Source organism: Podarcis erhardii (assembly GCF_964252035.2).
Source record: "Podarcis erhardii genome assembly, chromosome: 4".
Classification (NCBI taxonomy): domain Eukaryota; kingdom Metazoa; phylum Chordata; class Lepidosauria; order Squamata; family Lacertidae; genus Podarcis; species Podarcis erhardii.
Window position 1 is genome coordinate 28861922 of NC_138508.1, and position 21847 is coordinate 28883768.

The window sequence follows — 21847 nt, forward strand, 5'->3', positions numbered from 1 at the left end:
CAAAAACAAACTCCAGACTGTGTATAAGAAAGTGTTTGGTTATATGAAGATACCAGTACATTTTCATGCATGTACAGGCTGTTCTTAATCATCATTTTAAAAGCACATTGTTGTGATTGCCTCATTCACACAGAAATGGCAAAAAATAGATTCAGCGGCACATGCTGCCAGGACGTGCCTTACTATGCAGCCTTTAAGTCAGCATAGGTTGAAATCTGTCCAGTGATTATGTAATCGGACCATAAAATATATGAAGAGAAATGACAAGAAAGTATTTAGACTGGGGGGGGGGGACGGGACGGGACCGAATCACGATTGAGTTTATTACGCCCAGTTATACTGTTAATATTGCTCTCCTCAGCAAGCCTTCCTTTTAAAATCCGCTCGTTTTCCTGGGCCTTATGAAATAGCCTGCCCACAGCCGCCCTCCTGTTTGCCTCACTAGATTCCTTTTGCCAGATGGAAGAAACCCTTCTTTTTTTTAATTCACGGAAGCGATTTACATTTGCACAGCTGTTTTACTGTATTTTGCAATTCTCATTTTTCTTTTTGGTGTGTGTGTCCCCCCCCCCCCAGTTTTTTGTTTGTTTGTATTTTAATATATATTTTTATTTATCTTTAACAAACCTCTATAATGAAGCATAAAATTGAACAAGCAAAACAATGCAATAAACATATCAACGATATCCCCATACTTGCAATACAAAAAGTATGAATCTAGGCATCCACATCGCACCTGAATTTTTCTTTTTATTTTATTTTTTGCACCTTTGGTATGTTGCTTTGTATACTTTTAGACATGCATTTTGTAAATATCAGTTATGCATAAGAAGCTGTCCAAAAGAGGAGTGTGCTCTATCAGCAGTAGCAGCTGGTCAGATTTTGACTTGGTAGGGCTGCAGTTTTAACCTTGCTGTTTTTATCACAATAGGAAAGTGTGTCATTACACATGTGCAGAGTGCCATTGTCTCTACCTTGCTAAAAATAAATAAATCAATAATTTTCTGCACATCTGTGAACAGGGAAAGAGTGTCAGTGGAAGAGGGCCCAAGTATGATTTTCAGAAAAGATTGACCCTGTACTTCTAATTTATTCAGTGTGACTTAGTCCTAGTTAAGTGTTCATGGGATTGCAGCCTTAATCTCCTCTTGAATTTTAAGGGGGAAATATCTAGCATGAATTATTTTTATTCTTAGTTATTTCTGATATATTTCTTTTCAGCCCTAAAACTATTGTGTTCTGATGGTACTGTTGTTGTCTTTAAACAGAAATATGCCTTGGCAAAGGAATAGATGGGTTTTAATTTCTTTTTATCATCTTTAGATATTTTATTGCTACTGAGAGTTTCATATAGAAAATGAGTTCAGAGTATGCAAATACATTGGTAATTAAAATAGGAACATGAATATTTGATATTCTTGGGTTCTTATGTAATAGTTCCTTTGACCCAAAGGCTGATGAATTGCTTGAAATGAATAAACCCCCTCTTTATTCAGAGTTCTGCGGCTGTAGCTCTTGACTCTGGATTCAGCCTGCTGTTTTGTTCAAGCTGACATTGTATAGAGTGCAGTGCTATTTTTCTAGAAAAAGAGGTGCTGGAACTCAACATAAAAGCCTCCCTCGTTCTCTTAGAATGGCAATGGCTCCCACCTGAGAGGTGAGTTCCAGCTGGGGAAAAAAGCCCCAATAGACTGTAAGTGAGCAACAGAGAGATTCAGATGAAGTGTAACAAGGTAATTGAGGCTAAGTATCCTCCCACCCCAAAAGAGAGCAGATGAACCTCCCCGTACTTTGTAAAATTTCTCTTTCATTGATATGAAAAAATAGAATATCCACATCTAAATTGAGGGAGGAGAGCAAATGGAGGGGATCCAGGGAGTTGCTGGGTACTTTAAGTGCAGTTATGAATAAAATAATACTCCATCCCCTCAACAAACGAAGACATGAACAGGCAAGCAGACTGTTATCTGGCTCAGTTGTGAGCAATCACTCATTTGTTTCATCATTTCTAGAAGAATGGGAGGGGAGGAGGAAACTCATATTTCCAGGAGACCCTTTCAGTGGTGAATATTAGCTGACACCTATTAACAGATGACTGTTCCGGTAATTGATTTTAGACCACATCCATTTCTTTTTAACATTGTGAGCAACCTGCCACTTGGCTAGTAAAAGTTTATTCTATGGTAATCACCGAGTGACGACAATTAATTGTGGTAGACTGTGACATCTGAATACAAGCAATCCATCTGTGTGGTACAGTTATTTATATTGAAAGTAGGCAATCATCAACTTGAACGCTCACCATAATTTGTTTTTCTTTACCATTCTGTTTCTAAAACCTTTGTTCCAGAAGTGTCTACACATTTAAGTGTGGTCCATGGGGTCACAAAGAGTCGGACACGACTAAACAGCAACAAAATGTTGCACAGAATTCACAAGATTGTGCTAAATAAACTTCCCCAAGCTTTGACAGTTTTGAATGTTAACATTCTTGTCGAAATAGCTGCTTTTGATTTAGAGTGCTGTACTCATGCCTGTTTCCTAGACCAAACATGTGAAACTTGTGATAGAAGGAATCCTTGATCTCTGTTGTCAGGCTCATATTTGAATTCTTTCTTCTTGCTTTACATCTTATACACTTACTAGAAAGCAAAGGCGAATTGCCTACATCATAGACGGCTTTATAGGATTTATTTCCTTGGTTAACGTTTATAAAATCATCACCAAGAAATGATAACAAGGGCGTAGCTTTTTGCGCAGTTAAACGCTGGTAAGAATGTTGCTCTGGTGTGAATTGAATGCAGTTTTGCTTAACTCTGGAATGCAATGACTGGAGGAGAAATTAATAGAGATAATTTAGTAGGTGTTGGAAGCTGAGAAACCCTACAAGGGGCAGTGGGGTATAGCAGCTTCACTGTGGTTTTCAGGTTTCTGGGATTTGCGTTCCATTCTTTTGAAACAATTTGCTTGCTGTGTTACCACTTGTTTCTCTGAAGCTGGTGCTCAGCTGGGATCACAGAGTTGGAAGGGACCTCCCGGATCATCTAGTGTAACCCCCTTCAGTGCAGGAATATGCAGTTGTCCCTTACGGGGAATCGAACCTGCAGCCTTGGTGTTATCAGCACCACGCTAAGGCCAACGCTTGGAGAAAGTCAGCAAGCGCTTCAAGGCTTCACATCAGAGACCCGAAACGGCCTGAGCAGCCATAATGTCTTCCGTCGATGTCTGCAAAACCTGGAAGCTATCTTTAGTTCTGCCCACCTGCACCTTGGCTCTGCTTCAGTTCAGTAATTGTTCCCTGTTGTGCCCTGCTCTGATTAATTTCTGTATTCTGTAAGACACTATTAGGAGGCGAGAGCTCATATAGTCAGTCACCTTTGCTGACATGCCTGCCTGCCTGCCTCACTTCCCTTAGACCAGCTTTGGCTCGGTTCTGCACCTGCACGGTGACAAACCTTGTTTACCTGCTTTTGTTTGCGGTCCTTTTCTCATGACTCTCCCAGCATGCGGCAGCTGTGGTTTTTCCATCAGCTGCATGCTAGGGGCAGCTTTGTGCTTGCCTAGACCATCTGTAGAAATTCAACATTGCTTAACTTTCTGTGTGTTTCCACAAGTGCTGAAAAGGATGGTGCAGTGGTGTGCAAAAAGCTGATCCACACTGCACAGCTCGGCATGTCTCAATATGTGGTAACTGCAGTAAGGATTGATACGTGGGAAAACCATTGAAAACAAAGGCCAAGGGTGTGTGTGTCATTTTAAATCTCTCATCATGTGTGTTTGTTTGGATGTTTATACCCTTCTGGACTTGGCTAATGGCTCTTCCCTGTTTCTCTTTTATGTAAAACTCTTAAATTTTAACATTTTATCCCAACTTCAGTGCTACTAGTTAATTCTTCCCGTGGATGAGATTCTGGTGGTCTTCGATGCAAGTACTGATTCGTTTTGTTGTCTGTTCTCAGTGGCTTGCCTGGACCTAACCCTGCAAAAGAATTCCAGCAAACCTTTCTAACCCACCATTGCATGGGCACCCTGGCCTTGCCTTTTGACGGTTGTGAGCAACATTACATTCTCAAAAGGGCTTGCAGAAGTAAATAGATATGTAGCTTTATCGTTCGTAGCAGGCAAGCAGAGCTGAGCCAAGGAGTGATCAAAAATTAAATAATTAAAACGGTACAAGGTGAGAGGGCTGAAGCTAATGGGAAAGAAAGAACAAAGTATAATTAGAATAGGTTTGGAAAGATATAGAGTCACAGAAGCGAGCTAAAACAGGAAACCTGCCCTAGATAATAGAACCTTCAAAGGAAAAAGGTTTTCTGTAACAGCACTGGGAACTAAGCCATAGAGAAGGGTGGTCCAAGGTGAAATCCAATAGGAAAGGGGAGGGAGGAGTTTGAGACACACCTTGGAACAATTCATAGGTTATTTCCTCTGTTCTTATGTAGGATATTTTAAAATCATCATCATCATTGTAAAAACACCAGTTGCTCAATATGATTATGTTAACGAAGCAGTTGATTGTCCTTGCCAAATAAAACCCTTATAATTTTAATGGCATTGACCAACCTGCTAGATACTTTAAGATAAAGCCAAATCTTTGCTTGTGTGACATATAGGCTGAAATGACAATCATGTGTTGACATGGAAGAGACAGATACAGGGTTCCAGCAAATAAAGAGAGGAGAGTCCAGACAATAAGTAGATTCTTTCACATGAGTTCTCACCTGGGGATAAATGACTATTAGTCAGAGGAACAGACACCTCAGTAATTCCACCCACAACCTTGCATCCCGCGGTGGACCTTTCAAGATGAGATGGGACCCTGGTTCACATGTAACAGTGAACGATAGTTTAGCGTCATGTGCATGAATATTGGGTCTAGAGATGGGAAGGCCTGGGAAAAAAATGGAAAAAACCTGTGTCCCCCCCCCCCCAGTTTTTCCGGGGGGTGTGTGTTTCCAGGCCTTTCCATCTCTAATTGGGTACCATGTTTTCTCCCTTTTCCTCCTCTGTCCTGACAATGACAAAGAGGTCAGAAGTGTTTGCTTCTGTTTTCAGCTAACCACAGTTTCCTGTTATACACAGAATACTCAAGTTTTGTATGGACATAATACCAAACTGTGATTAGAGTTCCGTGTGCACACAGATCTGGTTGGCACTTGAGAACCGTCATGCTCAAAGCTATATTTAAAAGGAGCAGCACTGGTGATTTCTTTTATGAAACCAGGTTGTTTTTATTTTGTACATTCATAAAAAAAACCAGTGCAATCATCATTGTACCTCCACATTAGAATAATGCCAGAATGAATCTAAGGAGAAATATTTAGCTTCTTACAGGTGAAATAGCATCTAATAGACAAAGGAAGACAAATCAGTAGGGGGATGTTTCCTGTGTTAGATCCTTTGAAATATATCAAAAGAAAAACTGCTTTGGTTGAACTCTCATTTATTTCAATAGGAGTAAAGCAAGGATATGTTTCTGTGGATATTTCTCAGTAAATATTGGTTCCCGTCTATTCTAAGCTTTCAGGAGATCCTATCCTTCTTTTCCAGATCGTATTTCTCTGCAACTATATTCTCACTTTGATAGAATTGAACACACCTTTTTGGCCTTGGAGATAGACTGAAAAGCTGAAAACTTTTGCTTTCGTTTTCTAATATTATGGGGCATATATTTTAGTCTTTATAATGAACTTATAAATGCTTACCTATGAACAACATGGCTTCTTTTGATGGTGTTTTCCCTTAATGAGGAAAAATATAATCTAAATGATACACTCCACATTTTCTCTTGTGAAAATAAAGGAAATGTTTTTTGTCAAAAAAGAAGAAACCAATTCTGTTGAGCTTTTCTCACCGCAAATCTTTTTTTTCCTGCCAAAATATTGCTGTACCTAAAATACTTGTGCTGTAAATAAATTAAAACTGTAATAATTGTTTAAAATTGCCTCTCACACTACTGTACAAGTATAGTAAGTATGGGCTTTTCAATTGCCTGAATTTAAAATGTGATCAAATTACTAAGACAATGTCATAATGCTGCTCCTAAAATGATAGATGCATTCTGCTTTATTGTAGGAAAAGCCACTGAGTAAATCTCTGCAGCGTGGAGAAGACCCCCAGTTTGATCAAGTAAGTTATTTCCAGACAGCACTTTGTAGCCCCGCAATTAGTATCCTAGGAGATGCAGTCCACCAGCATCTGAAAGGCTGCATGCTTCCACACCCTTGTTCTAGATCTCTTCTCAATGAGTTGGCGCTCCTGTCCTTCCCTTTAAGTAGATAGATGTGTCTTGAGTCTTATCATCTTTCCATAGTTAAGCCATGCTCAGGGTCACTTACAACGTCAGTGGTTTTACATAATTACAAAAATATAACGAAATGTAAGTAGCCATAAGGAATAAATGATAACATCTCAATATGCACAGTAAAGTTAAATAATCCCTGCACAATCCATAGTGAGGTATATCAATGAAGATACAGAAATTAAGCATCTCCAAGATCCAATTGAAACTCCTAAACCCAACCTAGTAGTCTCTAGATATCTTGAGCCTCAGGTCCTGTGGAACTCACAGCTAAGGTGGTCTTTGGCCCCTTTGTGAGTTTTTCTTCCCATCTTCACACTTGTGTTGCAGGAATTACGATGGTGGTGATGATAGAGGGTTGCTGCATTTAAAGGCGAACCTACCTAACTCAATGCTTTCAAAAGCAATACGTTAACTGAAATATAACCGTCCTGCAAAATGCAAACTTCTCAGAATTGTGCAATGAAGTTCTCCAACCGAGTCATGAATATAAAGATGTGTGCATACTGGCTAAAGGGTGCATAAAAACATAAAAACAGCATACAAAAGCATTATGTTCGGGGAGGGGGAATCGCTCTGCGAAAATGTGTATATCAAGATGTTTATATTAGGAGAAATTGACACTGAAATGCTGGTACGTTTTCATTAGGACTGTTAAGAAAAGGGATATGGAGACTAGAACTTGATGTTGGCAAAATGAGAAACGGAGAAGTTGGACTTGACAGATTAGCCTATCCTTCTGCAGGGTTCTTTCAGAGAGAGTGCAGTTTTGGCAAAGCCTCTCCCTGTTATTCTGGAACTCCACCCTCATGGAATCTGGTCCCTGCTGTGACCCTGCAAAGCGTGTAGTAGCCCTGTGCTAAGAATTTGATTGAGCTTAGCAGGACATTAAAACGCAAGCTCTGCAAACAGGCATCGTTAGGTTTAAATGTGTAGATTCAATTTTCTCTCTGAAGCCTATTCCTGAGCTGAATAAAATTCAACTTTCATGTCAGCAGCCTTTATAATCTTCATAACAGAAATGTCATTCCAGTATAACAGGATGGCAGCAGTGACAACGGCTGTGTATCTCCCTTAAAAAAGAGAAAATCGCAAAACCGCTTTACATTTTCGGGGGGATTTTTTCAGGTGCACAGATAGCAGTTTAGTGTCTGAGTCGAACTGACATTTATTAAATTCCCTTGACTCCCCTCCTTCTATTTCCTATCTTATGGGGTGGCTTATATTTAGTTCACTTCCATTCACCTCAAAGGCACAATGGCATTTAGACAGCTAGCTATCATTAAAGCAATGTATGGATGCAGGTTTCAGTGTAAAATAGTGTCAGACCAGAAAGGAAAGCAGATCCAGAACTGAACCTAAAATGTATTTGACAATCTAGAAAACCATAGTTTTTTTTATTAAAAAAGTGTGCTGTATGGAGTTCAAGTTTTCTAGGCAAGGCAAGAACTTTTGAAGTAACAAAAGTCTAATTTCACATTGAATATTGTTGTTAATGTTGTTATGTCTAATTTTTGCTCTTTGGGCATATGCAGAAGGATTTATTGATTATATTGCCATGTAATTTAATTTGTACTTTGACTATTTAATTACTCAGTTTTTAATATTGTATGTATTAAGGGAGGGAGGCTACCGGCATGCTGTAATTGATTTATTTTTTTGCATATTCTGCCAAAATTCATATAAAGAATGCATTTATATAGACTACTTTTAATGCCCTATGAACAGAGTGTTTAAACAGCTCAGTGTTTGTGTAGACCTGGTATCTTCAGGCTGTACACTATGCAGTTCACTTAGGATGGAAGAACATGATCATTTTTGTCCAACAAGGACACATTTGTACATCTGCACACTCCCCTTCAACAGCAGCACAGAGCTAGAATTCATCTCACCACTGGCTTTGATTCCAATAAATGGAGGAGTTGAGTAACCAGCTTGCTGACTAGACTTTCCTCCCTTCCTGTATTCCCAGAGCCAGTCTCTGCAAATTCCACCCTTCCTTCCTGCCTTATAAGACCAACGAACGACAGAAGGATTTAAAAAAGCTAAAGACACCCTGTGCAAATACTGTATAGCAGAGGACATACAGCAACTGTGTGTTTAGTTTGCATTACTTTTGGCACACTGTTCAGTAATTTTGGATTCAGTAGGTTGGAGCCGCATGTGCTGGGTTCTTACAAGTCAGCTATACATATGGAAAGGTATATAGCTGCCTAGATGAAGGGCACTGCACAAAGTCAAGAACTGGTGAACCCATATTACAGGTAGAATACCTTCCGGTGCCTCATCATTAGTTGGCAAGGTTAGGAACACACTTCCTAGTTACATTGCTGCCATGACTTCAGAACAAACGTGCACCTAGCATCCCACGTCACACTGTGGAAGAAGATATATACATGAAATGACCACCAGCCCATTTGCATAGTGGTATCTGCAAGCTGGCAAAACCAGGTGAGGTATTTGGGGTCACAGTGCCATTGATCCAGTGCAAAATTAATTCCAAATGCCTCTTTGGAATTATTTACTGAGATGATGAAATTAGAGTAAGATGGTCTGCTTGATAGAATCTGGTTTCCAAAGATGTTTTTTTCTAGCCTTTGATGTATACATAAGGAAGCCTGTTTTGTGTTTTATTTTTAGATGTTTGGTTGTTTTTGTATTCACTACTATGCATTTGGTTTTTTTATAAAATAAAATAAAATTATAAAATCCATATGTCTAGGGACAACTTCTAGACTTGCCTGTCTCTAAGACCCCCACCACATTACTTAGCAAACTGTTTTTGAAAGTGTGAAAAGATGTTGAAAGGCAATTTGTGCTGTGGCATCACAGTCTGCTTTAGAAAGAACAACAAGGAATTTTGCAGCAACTTAAATATGAATAACTATTATTATGCTTTCATGGACTGCAGTCTACTTCATCTGGTTCATGATGTGTAATTCTAAATTGGTGATTGCATAAATTAGGGATTGCATACACATGACAGGAGAGGGGAATGTAAATGATAGGAGTTGAGGAAATAAACAGAGAATAACAATTACTTAAAAACATGATAGTCACAGTGACCAATTAACAAAGCAGCGTTGGTAATAACATACATCTTAACATTGGTAAACTAATGAACCATAATCTTGATTTAAGCCATAGGTGACAGAATTGAATTGCAACTTTAAAAACGAGAGAGACAGAGAGCACCAAACCTAGTGCTAGCGACAGAAATACCAAAGGCCCAAACCTCATGAATCCTTAGGATTTTTACAACAGTATGACCACAATACTGCCGCAGTTCTGTGGAGACATAGGTGACCTATGATCTGATACTGGTTTTGATATATGCACATATATACATACTTGGATCCTTGGCTTGGTTCCATGTTTTTGTGCCATGGCAGCACTGGAAAGCACCTGATCCACTATTTTCATGGTTCAGTCAATAGAGACAAATGTGATCTGTGCTTTGATCACGACTGGGTGAAAACCCATGGGAAATTTATGCATGCACTCTGTGTATCTGAAGAAGTGTGCATGCACACGAAAGCTCATACCTAGAACTAACTCAGTTGGTCTTTAAGGTGCTACTGGAAGGAATTTTTTTATTTTGTTTTGACCATCTTTCTCTGGCAATCCATTTCTCTTCCTTCCCTGACTTTCCCACTTTGTTCTCCTGGCTGCTCAGTTTTTCTCCTCCCTTTTCTCCCCTTATACCATCTCAGTCACTTTGTTTTCAGTTCAGCTGCTGGTTGGACTCTTTAGAACAGGCATAGGCAAACTCCGGCCCTCCAGATGTTTGGGACTACAATTCCCATCATCCTTAGCTAACAGGACCAGTGGTCAGGGATGATGGGAATTATAGTCCCAACCATCTGGAGGACCGGAGTTTGCCTATGCCTGCTTTAGAAGCAGATAGATCTGAAAAAGGAAGTGGGAGAGAGCATCACTTCTTCACCTCTATGGGCTTTTCAGAGGGGAACCAAGGTAACCATCCTTGCCACATCATGATGTGGGCAGTGGGGGGCTCAGAGCTGTCACAGGAACCAGGTGAAGCTCTCAAGATCTCCATTGTATCTGCTGACTTAAGGAAGGTGCAAACTTTAATTGAGCTCAGTTTAACCTGGTGGGGCCTGAGATTAAAGGAACAGCAAACAAGTGTCTCCTTCACTCAGACCCCACCAGCTTTAATCACTGATGATGGCAATGATGATGATGATGATGATGATGATTATAATAGCTGTGTGCTGTTGCTAGAAGACACCATGGTAGCCCTTTCTCCCAGCCCTTTGCCACTTTCAAGGAAAACAGCAGAGAAGAACGCCTGTGTGCCTGAATTAAAAACAAATTGAACTATTGACTAAAGGTTTTAGGAGGCAGTACTAAACACATTTTGCTTTTTTGTTCCTTTGCCGTACAGGTAATAAGCTCAATGAGCTCGCTTTCAGAGTATTGTCTACCTTCCATTCTGCGCACTTTGTTTGACTGGTATAAAAGACAAAATGGCATAGAAGATGAATCTCACGAATACAGACCAAGAACAAGCACTAAATCCAAAAGGTAGACTCCTGAGCACTTTCTAACACTGGCAGCCAAGTCTTCTTGGTGCCTGTTTGTTTGCTTGCTTATAAAATTAGTTTTATACTCCCGTGTCATAAAATATATCAAGGTGGTGTGTACTATAAGACATAAAAAATCATTTAAGGTAAAGATAAATACATTAAAAAGACAGATTCAGATGACTCATGGATTGAAAACTAAATGCCTACAAAGGCACAAAAATGTGTTGAAGAGATGCCTGAAAGTCAAAAGTGACTTTAAGTTTTGCTCAGCATGGGGCCGGCAACACCAGGCTTCTAGTTAGGCCAGTCAGGCCTCTGTAAAACAGGGGACAACTAACAGTTCTCTTCCCGATGATCTCAGCGACTGAGCTGAGATATAAGAGCTCAGATGGTCCTTAAAGTATCCTGGGACCAAAGCTCAACACATGAGCTTTGCACTTGGCCCAGTAGCATGTGGGCAGCCAGTGCAGATGTTTAACAGAGAGGTATCACATCTTGGTGACCATCTTCTTGCATCAACAGTCTAGCCACTGTTTCCAGACTAGTTCCATGGGCAGCCTCCCGTGGAGCATATTGCAGTAATCCAGTTTGAGGTCACGATGCATGGCCAAGTAAAGCTGATCCAGATATGGCCGTAGCTGGCATACCAGACAGAGATAGTAAAAGGCACTCCTAGCCACAGAGGACACTTGGACCTCTGATGACAAAGATGTATTCAGGAGCTATGTACCAGCTTCTTTAGAGGGAGTGTCCACAACAGGCAGCCGGCCTATTTTCTAGACATGGGAACCACCCACCCACCAACAAAGCCTCCATTTCCCCAAATTCAGTTTATTGGCTATTATCCAGTCCATTAAGGCATCAGTCCAAAAAACAGCTTTTGCTGTTGCTATGGAAGTTAGGGAGGTCCACACTTTACATGTCAGCGGGGCCCTGCATGAAGTTTGGTAAAGTCACTATTGCAGCGGAGATAGATGATGTCAAGAACCTAGTGTCTGAATAAGTGCAGAACCATTGCCCCTACTGAGAGCAAGGGCCCTTTGGGTTCGGCCTCAGGCGGCAAAATATCTTGGGCTGGTACCTTGTATGTCAAAGGTGTTTGCTTTTCTGTTTTGGTTTTTTTAGTTTTAAATCTGACGTGTTAAAAAAAAGCATTGCATTCAGTGTAGAGTGGAGGTGAACATTCTGTCAGTGCAATTGTGTTTTCTTTCTTGTGCAATGGAATGTCTCATCCCCTGTCCCCCATCTCCTTAAATCTGTTCTGGTAGTTCCTCCAACACTCTGGAAAAGATTTGAGCATGGTGGAAGGGGTGCATGGGGAGAGGAGAGGAGGGAATCTCCTTATGCTAGCACAAAAAGTTATTTGAATACCACCCAATTTTGAGGGAATTTTTAGAAAGAAATAGAAAATGAGAGACAGGGGGGGGGGAGGTGTTTAACATTCGAACTAGATTATTACATCAGACATGTTCTTGATCTTGTTATCCCACACTTACAACATGCTGCAGCCTTTTTTTCTTTTCCTTATTTTTATGCTTTGTTTTTCCAAAGTCTGAGGTGAAAAGTGTTTGCTTAATTTTAGCTTGCTGACTATATAATGCTTTTAATCATTTTTGTCTGCTTTTTGTAGTGATGAACAGCAACGAGACTATTTAATGGAAAGAAGAGATCTTGCTATTGATTTTATTTTTTCTTTAGTATTAATAGAGGTTTTGAAACAGGTAAGTCATTTAAAAATATTTAATGAAATGTTGCACCCAGTTTAAGCCTGGCTTGGGAAACAAAAGGATTTACTTCTACAAGGATTGATTTTGTCAAGCAGAACTAACTGGTGGTTAAATAGTAAAAAGTCCTTATTTTTTAAATTAATTTTTATTAATTTTATATCCCACCCTCTCTCAAAAGCAACCCAGGGTGGTAAACAGGGCAATACTGAAACAATAGCTGGATAGGTAAATTGGTAGAACACGAGACACTTAATCTCATGGTCATGGGTTCAAGCATTTCAGCAGGTTAGACTAGATGACCCTTGGGGTCCTTTCCAACTCTATAATTCTATGATTCTATGACTACAGTTAAAACTCCTGAAGTTTTATATGAGGTAAAGACCTGTCGTGTTTGCACCAAGGAGTGAACTAGGTGTACAGGGTGTGCTTTGGCCCCATATTCCTGATTGTTTGTTCAAATAAATAAGTAAACAAACAAACAAACAAACAAACAAACAATCTATATACTGCTTAGTTGGAACGGTCTCTTAAGTAGTTTACAAAGCCACATCACAAAAAATTAAGATCCGTTAGAACCATAAGCTCAGACATCAATTAAAATACCTGCTGTGGAATGAAAAAGGTCTTCAGTAGGTACTGGAAATTTAATAAGGAAGGGGGCTTGTCGGACCTCAGCTAAGAGGAAGGACATTAGCTCAGTGATACAACATCTGCTTTGCATTCAGAAGGTCCCAATTTCAGTGTCTGGAATCTGCAAATGGAGGGCTGCTGCCAGTCAGTGCAGACAGTATTGAGCTAGCATTGGACCAGTGGTCTGGCTCTGTGTAAGGCAGCTTCCTATGTTCCACCTTAACTACTGGTACTTTCCTTCTCAAGCGGAAGGTAGCATTTTGTGGTGCAACACCAACTTCCCCATCTCTTCCCCACCAGCTCAGTAACAGTTTCCGCTCCACACTTTCTAAATAAAAATGTCTAATCATTTGAAGAAACATCTTTCTATAATTGCTTGAAAATGGAACAGACAGCTCAATTCGAAATGCATTGTCTAGGACTTAAGCCTTGGTAGTTTCAGAAAAATTTGCTAACATGTTTAAGATTCAGCAAATGAGTGAGACTCTTGCTGTCATATATTGGATAGGGGTTGTGTTTAGTTTCCAGTAGTGCAAACCACACATGAGGCAGAATGGAGAAGCGAGGGAGCAATCTCTTTAGCACCTGTGGTTCCTAAATGCAATCTGCAATGATTAGTAATGATATAGTGACAAGAATTGTGCTGTCTTGTCACACTCTTCCATTGTCTCCTGAGACAGATGCCAACAACAACAACATCTCACCTTGAAGATTATGTTACACCAGTAAATATTAATAATACTTATATATAGTTTTATCTGGTTTTATGTTGTTACCCACACCTAGGGACCCTTCAAGGAGGAAGGGCATTATATAAATTCAAAAGACAGGGGCTTTTGTTTATGTTTTGTTTATGTTTTCTTGTTAATAGTGGATACCATTGGCTTTGTCATCTCTCCTGCTGAGTCTTTTGACAAGTCAGTTGTTTCTTTTTCAGATTCAGCTTCATCCGGTAATAGATGGTTTAGTACACGATGTTATCAATTTGGCTTTCAAGCACTTTAAATACAAAGAAGGGTAAGGTTCATTCAAATATTTGGCCACATTTGCATGAATAGTTCTGTCAGTTTAACGCTTATCGCTTGCTTACTGTGAAAGAAGCCAAAGCTAGGATCAGATAGAAGCATGAGATAAGAACGCATAGCAGTGCTTCTGAAATGTGAGTGCCAGTAAATTAATGGAGCAAAGACCTCTTTTCAGGACAATCTACTCAGCAAACTTAAACATGTTTTATTCCAGGTTAACTGTCAATGGTTTCTCCCAGATAATCTTGGGAGTCATACTTAGATGAGAGTATTGAATATTAATTGCAGAACTACTACTCCTAGAGGTCTCGTGCAGTTAAAGAATTAATGTTAACATCTATTTAAGTCTTTATTGTAGACATGCCACCCTGTCCCCCATTTCCAGTCTGCCTGCCTTCACAACACGGAAGGCTTCCTCTTGAGAAAGCACTACAGAGGAGAATTGTAGGATATCCTCACAAGATTTGTGAAATCTTAGCAGAATTAGATGTTCTTTGTGGGAATATGGTGAAGAGTGTACCCTGTACATAAAAATTTGCAAGCATCGTTGTGTGATAAGAGTACCTTGTGATCTTTGATCAGTCAAACCTTAGCTTTACTGTACTATATTAAATATATCTATATCTTTATCTATATCTATCTATATCATTATCAATCTAGTTATATAAAAATAAAATGCATATTCTTAAACTTCTGACTTGTTCTTTGGTAGGTACCTTGGTCCTAACACTGGAAATATGCACATTGTTGCAGATCTGTATGCTGAAGTAATAGGGGTGCTAGCACAAGCAAAGTAAGTGCCTTTAATAAGAGATCTAGTCAAAGCCTGAAATATTTTGCAGGTTTTTCTTTTTTAAAGAAAAAACACCATGAGGGTATTCGGTTAGAGGTGTATTTGTTTCCCCCTGGTAGAGAAATTAAAGGAATAAATCATTCTACTCATGAACACTTTGTTTATCAAGTTGTGGCTTGGCTTGGAGACCTGTAGAATCACAGAAGGTGGCTTCAACATCTAGTCAAGCAGTCCTAAGCCAATTTGGCACAGGCTTGCAGAAACCTCATTTTCTTCAGCCCATTAATGCCAAACATGGAACACCTATAGGAATGGAAAGACTTTTTGTAATCAGGGTAATTTGCAGAGGTGAAGATCCGCCTGCCAAAAATAAAATAAAAATGTGATTATTTCATTTAGCTTGGTGTATTATATACAGTGTTGTTTTTCTTTCCCCCTGGCAAACAACCTTATTCATATTTACGGGAGGGAATTTGAAGACACTTTTTTTGTGACTTTTTTTTTGTATTTTCTTTCCATCTGATTGTCTTTGATTAGATAAGTCCATGTTATCATTTGAGATAATACTGATCTTTCACGGATAATTTGAGACCCTGAAGTACATTGCCCTTCATTCTTATTGTTGCTTTCTGCCACTTTTTTTTTGTATTTTCTTTCCATCTGATTGTCTTTGATTAGATAAGTCCATGTTATCATTTGAGATAATACTGATCTTTCACGGATAATTTGAGACCCTGAAGTACATTGCCCTTCATTCTTATTGTTGCTTTCTGCCTCTCTCCTGTTTTTGTTTTGCTTTTTCCACTTAAAAATATTTATGTGTGAGAGGAGGAGTTGGGAATGTTTTGCAGCCCAAGGGCCACACGCTCCCTTCTGGGTAACCCTTCTGAGGATTTGCTGATAGTGGTAGGCAAGCCCTGAGGCAAATGGATGCAGCGATGAATACAGATTCTGTCTATGTACTATAAGCTGGTTACTACCCCCCCCTTTCTATCCTCCATCTCTATTATTAGAGTTCAAGAGCACATTCCAGCCAGGGGGAAAACATTTGGGGTTCAAAATAGAGAAAATAAGGGATATGGCCTGTGGAGAATTTTGAAGGACAATAAGGGAGGCCTGGTAAGCTACATTTGGCCCCTGGTCCTGAGGTTTCCTGCTATTGTAGGTTGTCTCTTGAAAGTCTGGCATCCCTTTGTTCAGGTTGTCTCCTGTTTGATTCAAGGCCAAACATTGGGGGGAGGGGGTTGGCGGTTTCATCTCTTACTAGACCCTTTCAGTCCTATCACTCACAAATATCAATAGTATTTCTAGGAGAAAAACGTTCTGTAATCGCAAGTTTCCATTTTCCATTGGAACTTCATTTTGCTCTCAAACTTCTGCTTTGAAAGAAGCGTCATTGTAGCTTTTGTTGTTGTTGTTGTTGCCTAAAGATTTCCAGCTGTGAAGAAGAAATTCATGGCAGAATTAAAAGAGCTGCGACATAAAGAGCAGAGCCCTTATATTGTACAAAGCATTATCAGTCTGATAATGGGAATGAAATTTTTTCGCATCAAGATGTATCCAGTGGAGGATTTTGAAGCCTCTCTTCAGTTTATGCAGGTAATGTGGCTCCTTATCACTGTACATTTTTAGATGAGGCAATCAGGATACTTTATAGTCGATGGGATTCTAGTAACTGATTTCATTGGAATGTGGCTTTTACTCTCAAATGGATTCAATTGTAGAGAAAGGTGGAATACAGGAAATTTTTGCCGCATCAAGATGACTGGGGAAATTTCCGTTGTATAATTGTTGCTAACACAGAGAGGTTTGCTCATCAATCTTTCATATTTGTGTATTTGACAGATAATTCTTCTTATTAGGCTGAAATTAGGCATTTTTACCTTGGTGCATGCCGCATTGAATAGTGGGGACTATTTCGTTTATGAAGTAATATTGTTCAGTAAAACAAAGACAAATATTTTGTCAAGTATAATGCAAATACCCTGTGCAACTTTTCCCTCTTTTGTTCCAGGAATGTGCACATTATTTCCTTGAAGTTAAAGACAAAGATATCAAACACGCATTAGCAGGGCTGTTTGTTGAAATTCTCGTCCCAGTAGCTGCTGTAAGTTACTCTTGTTTACATGACTTTTCAAGATGGATTAGAAAAAGCCATCTTGAGATAGAACTTTATGCTGACTCTGGTCTCTTTCCAGGCTGTTAAAAATGAAGTCAATGTCCCCTGTCTGAGGAACTTCGTTGAAAGTCTGTATGACACAACGCTTGAACTTTCTTCGCGAAAGAAGCACTCGCTGGTTAGTAATGCTGAAGCTAAAACCCTTTGTCAGAAATCTCTTTAGGCAAGTTTCTCTCACAAGACTCTTGGAAATGATTCCAAAATTATCTCCCTGTATCTGACTCTGTACACAACAATTTACTGCTTTACTGTGAGACTTTATATATTTAAACAAGAAACTCTACATCTGTTTTAGCCTCTGCGTGATCTGGCTCTGCATGTCTCTGTCAGATCTAGTCATATCGCTGCTTTGTAGCTTTTAAACATGTTCATAATTTCACTTCCATCATCTGCTACTCTCTGTTCTAAAGATTATCATGAGGAATGGGAAAATGAAAGGAATGTGTGTTACTTGTCAATACACATTAATAAGGCATTTCTCAGGCGGTTTCCTCCCCACCCCGCAATCGGACCAATTTATGGCAAGCAGCAGTGCCCTTTCCCCTCTGTGTTCTGCTAAGTAGAATTCTACTTCTTTTGAGATGAACAGTGGCATAGGCATTTATTTTGGGGAAGCTGTAGTAGGGCTGAATTAAATGAAGATGTGAATCAGTTTGACACAGGGTGCCTTAAGCATTTTGCCTCTCCAAGTGGATCAGAGTAATTCAGACTCTGCTAAAACATTCTGAAGCCTTGGACCTTTACAAAACATTACCTATCTTAAGTAAAAGAGGAGTAGGAGAGAGTTGGGCAGTAGTGCTTACACAGATCTCCATGACAGCTTTGCTTTAGTTAATGTGATCATTATCTCTTCATTCAGCCAAGTAGTGGCTAACATAATGCAATGAAGCTTGTAACTGTGAGAATGTTAAGGGTCTAGTTTTGTAACACAGTGCATAATCCTTCCAGAAACAATTAATAATATTGGGTTTGATCCAACAAGAAGTAATTAATTTTTAGTCCCATTGATTTCAGGGACAGAAGTGTAATCACCCCCCTAAAAAGTGGGTATCTTGGCCTAGTTCGCCTCTGTTGATTGCAAGGTCAGCCAAATATAATGATAATTTGAATAAGAAAAATACAGCATAACTTTTCCCAGATTGCAACTCTGATTAGTAAAATTTCAAGTTGAAGGAAGTAGAATGGACATAGAAACATAAATAAAATGCAAAATGTTTTGAAAACATTTGGAGACTTCAATCTTTTGGGGGGATTTTTGTGAGGACTGAAGTAAAAGATGCAAGCAAAGTAGGAATATTCACAATAGGTGTTCAGAATAACACAAAATAGTAGCCATGAGGATTTAGGTACATTTTTATACATTGAAGTTGCATTTACCTGGGAGTAAGACCTACAGAACTGAACAGAACTTATTTTTGCATAGGGTTGTACTTCTAGCAGACACTTGATTCCTCCTGAGCAATTGACAAATCACTTTTACAGCATTGGTGATCTTATTCTGAGTACTTGAGAGATAACCGAACAGCACTAAAATGCATCGTGCCATTTCTTCCACTGAAGGCCTAACTAAAAGACTAATCTGGTTAACAGAATGTGGGCAGGAACTTCTGAATTAGCACAAAATCTGGAAAAAGGAAAGCTGTCCAAATGTGCACTTTGGATAATTGAGGTGTGCTCATGGTAGCTGAATTTGTTTGTTAATTTGTCCATTAAAGCCAAGGACTGTGTTTGTCTGTACTGTTGCTCCTTTGTAGGGGAATACTGAGTCCTCCATGACAAGGTATTCTTGAACACGTCAAATATATACATTTATTCTTCACGTTATAATTTTTCACAGGAATATTACACAAACCAGTGCTATGCTGCTACAAAACGTTGGCCAGTATTCTGGATTCTCTGGGTAGTGCAAGACAGATATGTTTTATTGTTCTAATGAGAAAGTAATTCTACATCTATACAGAGTCGTCATCAAAATTCATAACAGCTTCAGAGAAGCATTCTTTTTAACTATGATATTGAGCAAAGTGTTTATGTTGGCTGGTGCATCTAATGTAGCACTGAAGAGAGATTGGCCTCTGGTATTTACTGCAGATCGGGTGCTAAAGTAGTTTCCTCCTTTTTTGTCATTCAAATAATTCTGTATCCTCTTTGTCTCCTATTTAGGCTTTGTATCCTTTGGTAACCTGCCTGCTTTGTGTCAGTCAGAAGCAGTTCTTTTTAAACAGATGGCATATTTTCCTCAACAACTGCCTGTCCAATCTCAAAGTTAGTGTATATATATATATATATATATGTATATCTTTCCTCTTTTGTAATTTATTAGTTCACTGTGTATAGTATAATGAATCTGCCACATACTCTTTTAACAGCTTTGGAGGGTCCTATATGCCATATCTTAATCTGACCAATTTTTTCCCTGCTAGTGTTGGCTGTAAGTGAAGTATGATTAAAAGGGTAAGGATCTCTGGGAAGCAGGGCAGAGTCAGGTGGTTCTGTCCCTATTGACTAGGATTCAGTATCATCTGCAGGGGCATAAGATGCACTTGCCCCCAGGAGTGGTTCACCTGCTGGGGCAGAGCCAGAGCAATAGCCTCCCAGCAGTGGAGTTGCTGTCATATGGCAGGTGGGTAAGGGGGAAGAGAGGTAGCAAGGTCAAGGTTATGTAAGAGTGTTAAATTGGCTCCATCAGTGCAGGCCTGCAAGCCCGACCTTGCTGCTGCCTCAGCTATCTTCCTCCTGGTAAGCAACAGTGACCCAGATGTCTGGAGGCTATTGCTGCAATTCTGCACCCCCTCTTCCTTGCACCACTGCAACTTACATACCTGAAGGAGCAACTCCACCCGCGTTGTTCAGCCCGGACACTGAGGTCCAGCTCCGAGGGCCTTGTGGCAGTTCCCTCACTGTGAGAAGTGAGGTTACAGGGAACCAGGCAGAGGGCCTTCTCGGTGGTGGTTCCTGTCCTGTGGAATGCCCTCCCATCAGATATCAAGGAAATAAACAACTGTCTGACTTTTAGAAGATATCTGAAGGCAACCCTGTTTAGGGAAGTTTTAATATATGATGTTTTATCGTGTTTTCATTATCCTGTTGGGAGCTTCCCAGAGTGGCTGGGAAACCCAGCCAGATGGGCAGGATATAAATAAATTATTATTATTATTATTATTATTATTATTATTATTATTATTAATATTATTAAAACTAAATCAATAGAGTTTGGGTGGCAGAAGCAGTCTGTCGCGTCTATACCTACTGTTAGGTATAGCTTAAAATTCAGTTCTTCTAATCATATTTTTAAATTCCTATAAGAACCCAGTGATGAAATACTCTAGCCAGCTCATTTGCAATCATTCATTGTTTATTTAGTAAATAAAGTGAAGACTTGAAGAAATGGGAAATTATGTTTGTGAAAACTGCTATATGTATTTGTTGCTTTTAGAACAAAGATCCCAAAATGGCTCGTGTTGCACTGGAATCTCTCTACAGACTACTGTGGGTTTACATGATTAGAATTAAATGTGAAAGCAATACAACTACTCAAAGGTAAAAATGTGTTTCCAGGTTTTGTTACTGTTGGAATGTTTATCACTTAATGGTCAAACAGCTTTAACCAAAAGACCTTCCTGGCCCCCTCCCCTGCATTGAAGGAGTCTTGTATTTATAATTCCCAAGCTATATCCATGTTCACATCATTTCCTGTTTGTAAACATGGATCACACCCTAGCACATAGAAAGGAAGAGGACAGCCTCATCTGAATATCTCTTTTTCAGATTTCTTCTCTCCTTTCTCAGACCTTTGTCTTTTATTTAAAGTTGTGTTTTGTATTCACATACAAAAGGGTGTCGCTGTGGTGTAAACCACTGAGCATTAGGCTTGCCAATCGGAAGGTCGGCAGTTCAAATCCCCACGACAGGGTGAGCTCCCGTTGTTTGGTCCCTGCTCCTGCCAACCTAGCAGTTCCAAAGCACATCAAAGTGCAAGTAGATAAATAGGTACCGCTCCTGCGGGAAGGTAAACGGCGTTTTCGTGCGCTGCTCTGGTTTCGCCAGAAGCGGTTTAGTCATGATGGCCTCATGACCCAGAAAAACTGTCTCTGGACAAACTTCGGCTCCCTCACCCAGTAAAGCGAGATGAGTGCCGCAACCCCAGAGTCGTTCGCGACTGGACTTAACTTTCAGGGGTCCTTTACCTTTTTCTTTATCCACATACAGAAAGTGTCTGAGATGAATGCAAGTTCTGAAACACCAACCTGCTCAAAAGTTGAGCACAATTTATTAGCAACAAAATGTGAATGGGGCAGAATTGATAAATATGAATTCCTATGTTGCATTCTGCAATCCATGCTTGAGCACATATGTATAGAGTGATTTGATAAGCACACAATGCACTTCTGACCCCTAAAAAAAGTTGCCCTTTATGGCGGTGGAGAACCTTCTGTAGCTTATATCAGGGGTCAGCAAACTTTTTCAGCAGGGGGCCGGTCCACTGTCCCTCAGACCTTGTGTGGGACCGGACTATATTTTTTTGAGGGGGGGGAAATGAACGGATTTCTATGCCCCACAAAAAACCCAGAGATGCATTTTAAATAAAAGCACACATTCTACTCATGTAAAAACATCCGTGGGCCGGATTTAGAAGGCAATG

The 21847-nt window shown here is 39.7% G+C and overlaps 1 protein-coding gene across 7 annotated transcripts in view; it reads left to right on the forward strand.

The window, feature by feature from the left end:
- Window positions 1-21847, forward strand: part of FRY (FRY microtubule binding protein) — a 189171-nt gene that overhangs the window by 79912 nt on the left and 87412 nt on the right. For all 7 annotated transcript variants that reach the window (XM_081859986.1, XM_081859980.1, XM_081859982.1 and 4 more), the window contains 10 exons: window positions 6076-6129; window positions 10710-10849; window positions 12482-12572; window positions 14146-14225; window positions 14946-15026; window positions 16457-16625; window positions 17041-17133; window positions 17225-17323; window positions 19369-19470; window positions 20642-20745. In XM_081859986.1, coding sequence (XP_081716112.1) covers window positions 6076-6129; window positions 10710-10849; window positions 12482-12572; window positions 14146-14225; window positions 14946-15026; window positions 16457-16625; window positions 17041-17133; window positions 17225-17323; window positions 19369-19470; window positions 20642-20745 — 1013 coding nt within the window. The remainder of the gene's footprint in view (window positions 1-6075; window positions 6130-10709; window positions 10850-12481; window positions 12573-14145; window positions 14226-14945; window positions 15027-16456; window positions 16626-17040; window positions 17134-17224; window positions 17324-19368; window positions 19471-20641; window positions 20746-21847) is intronic.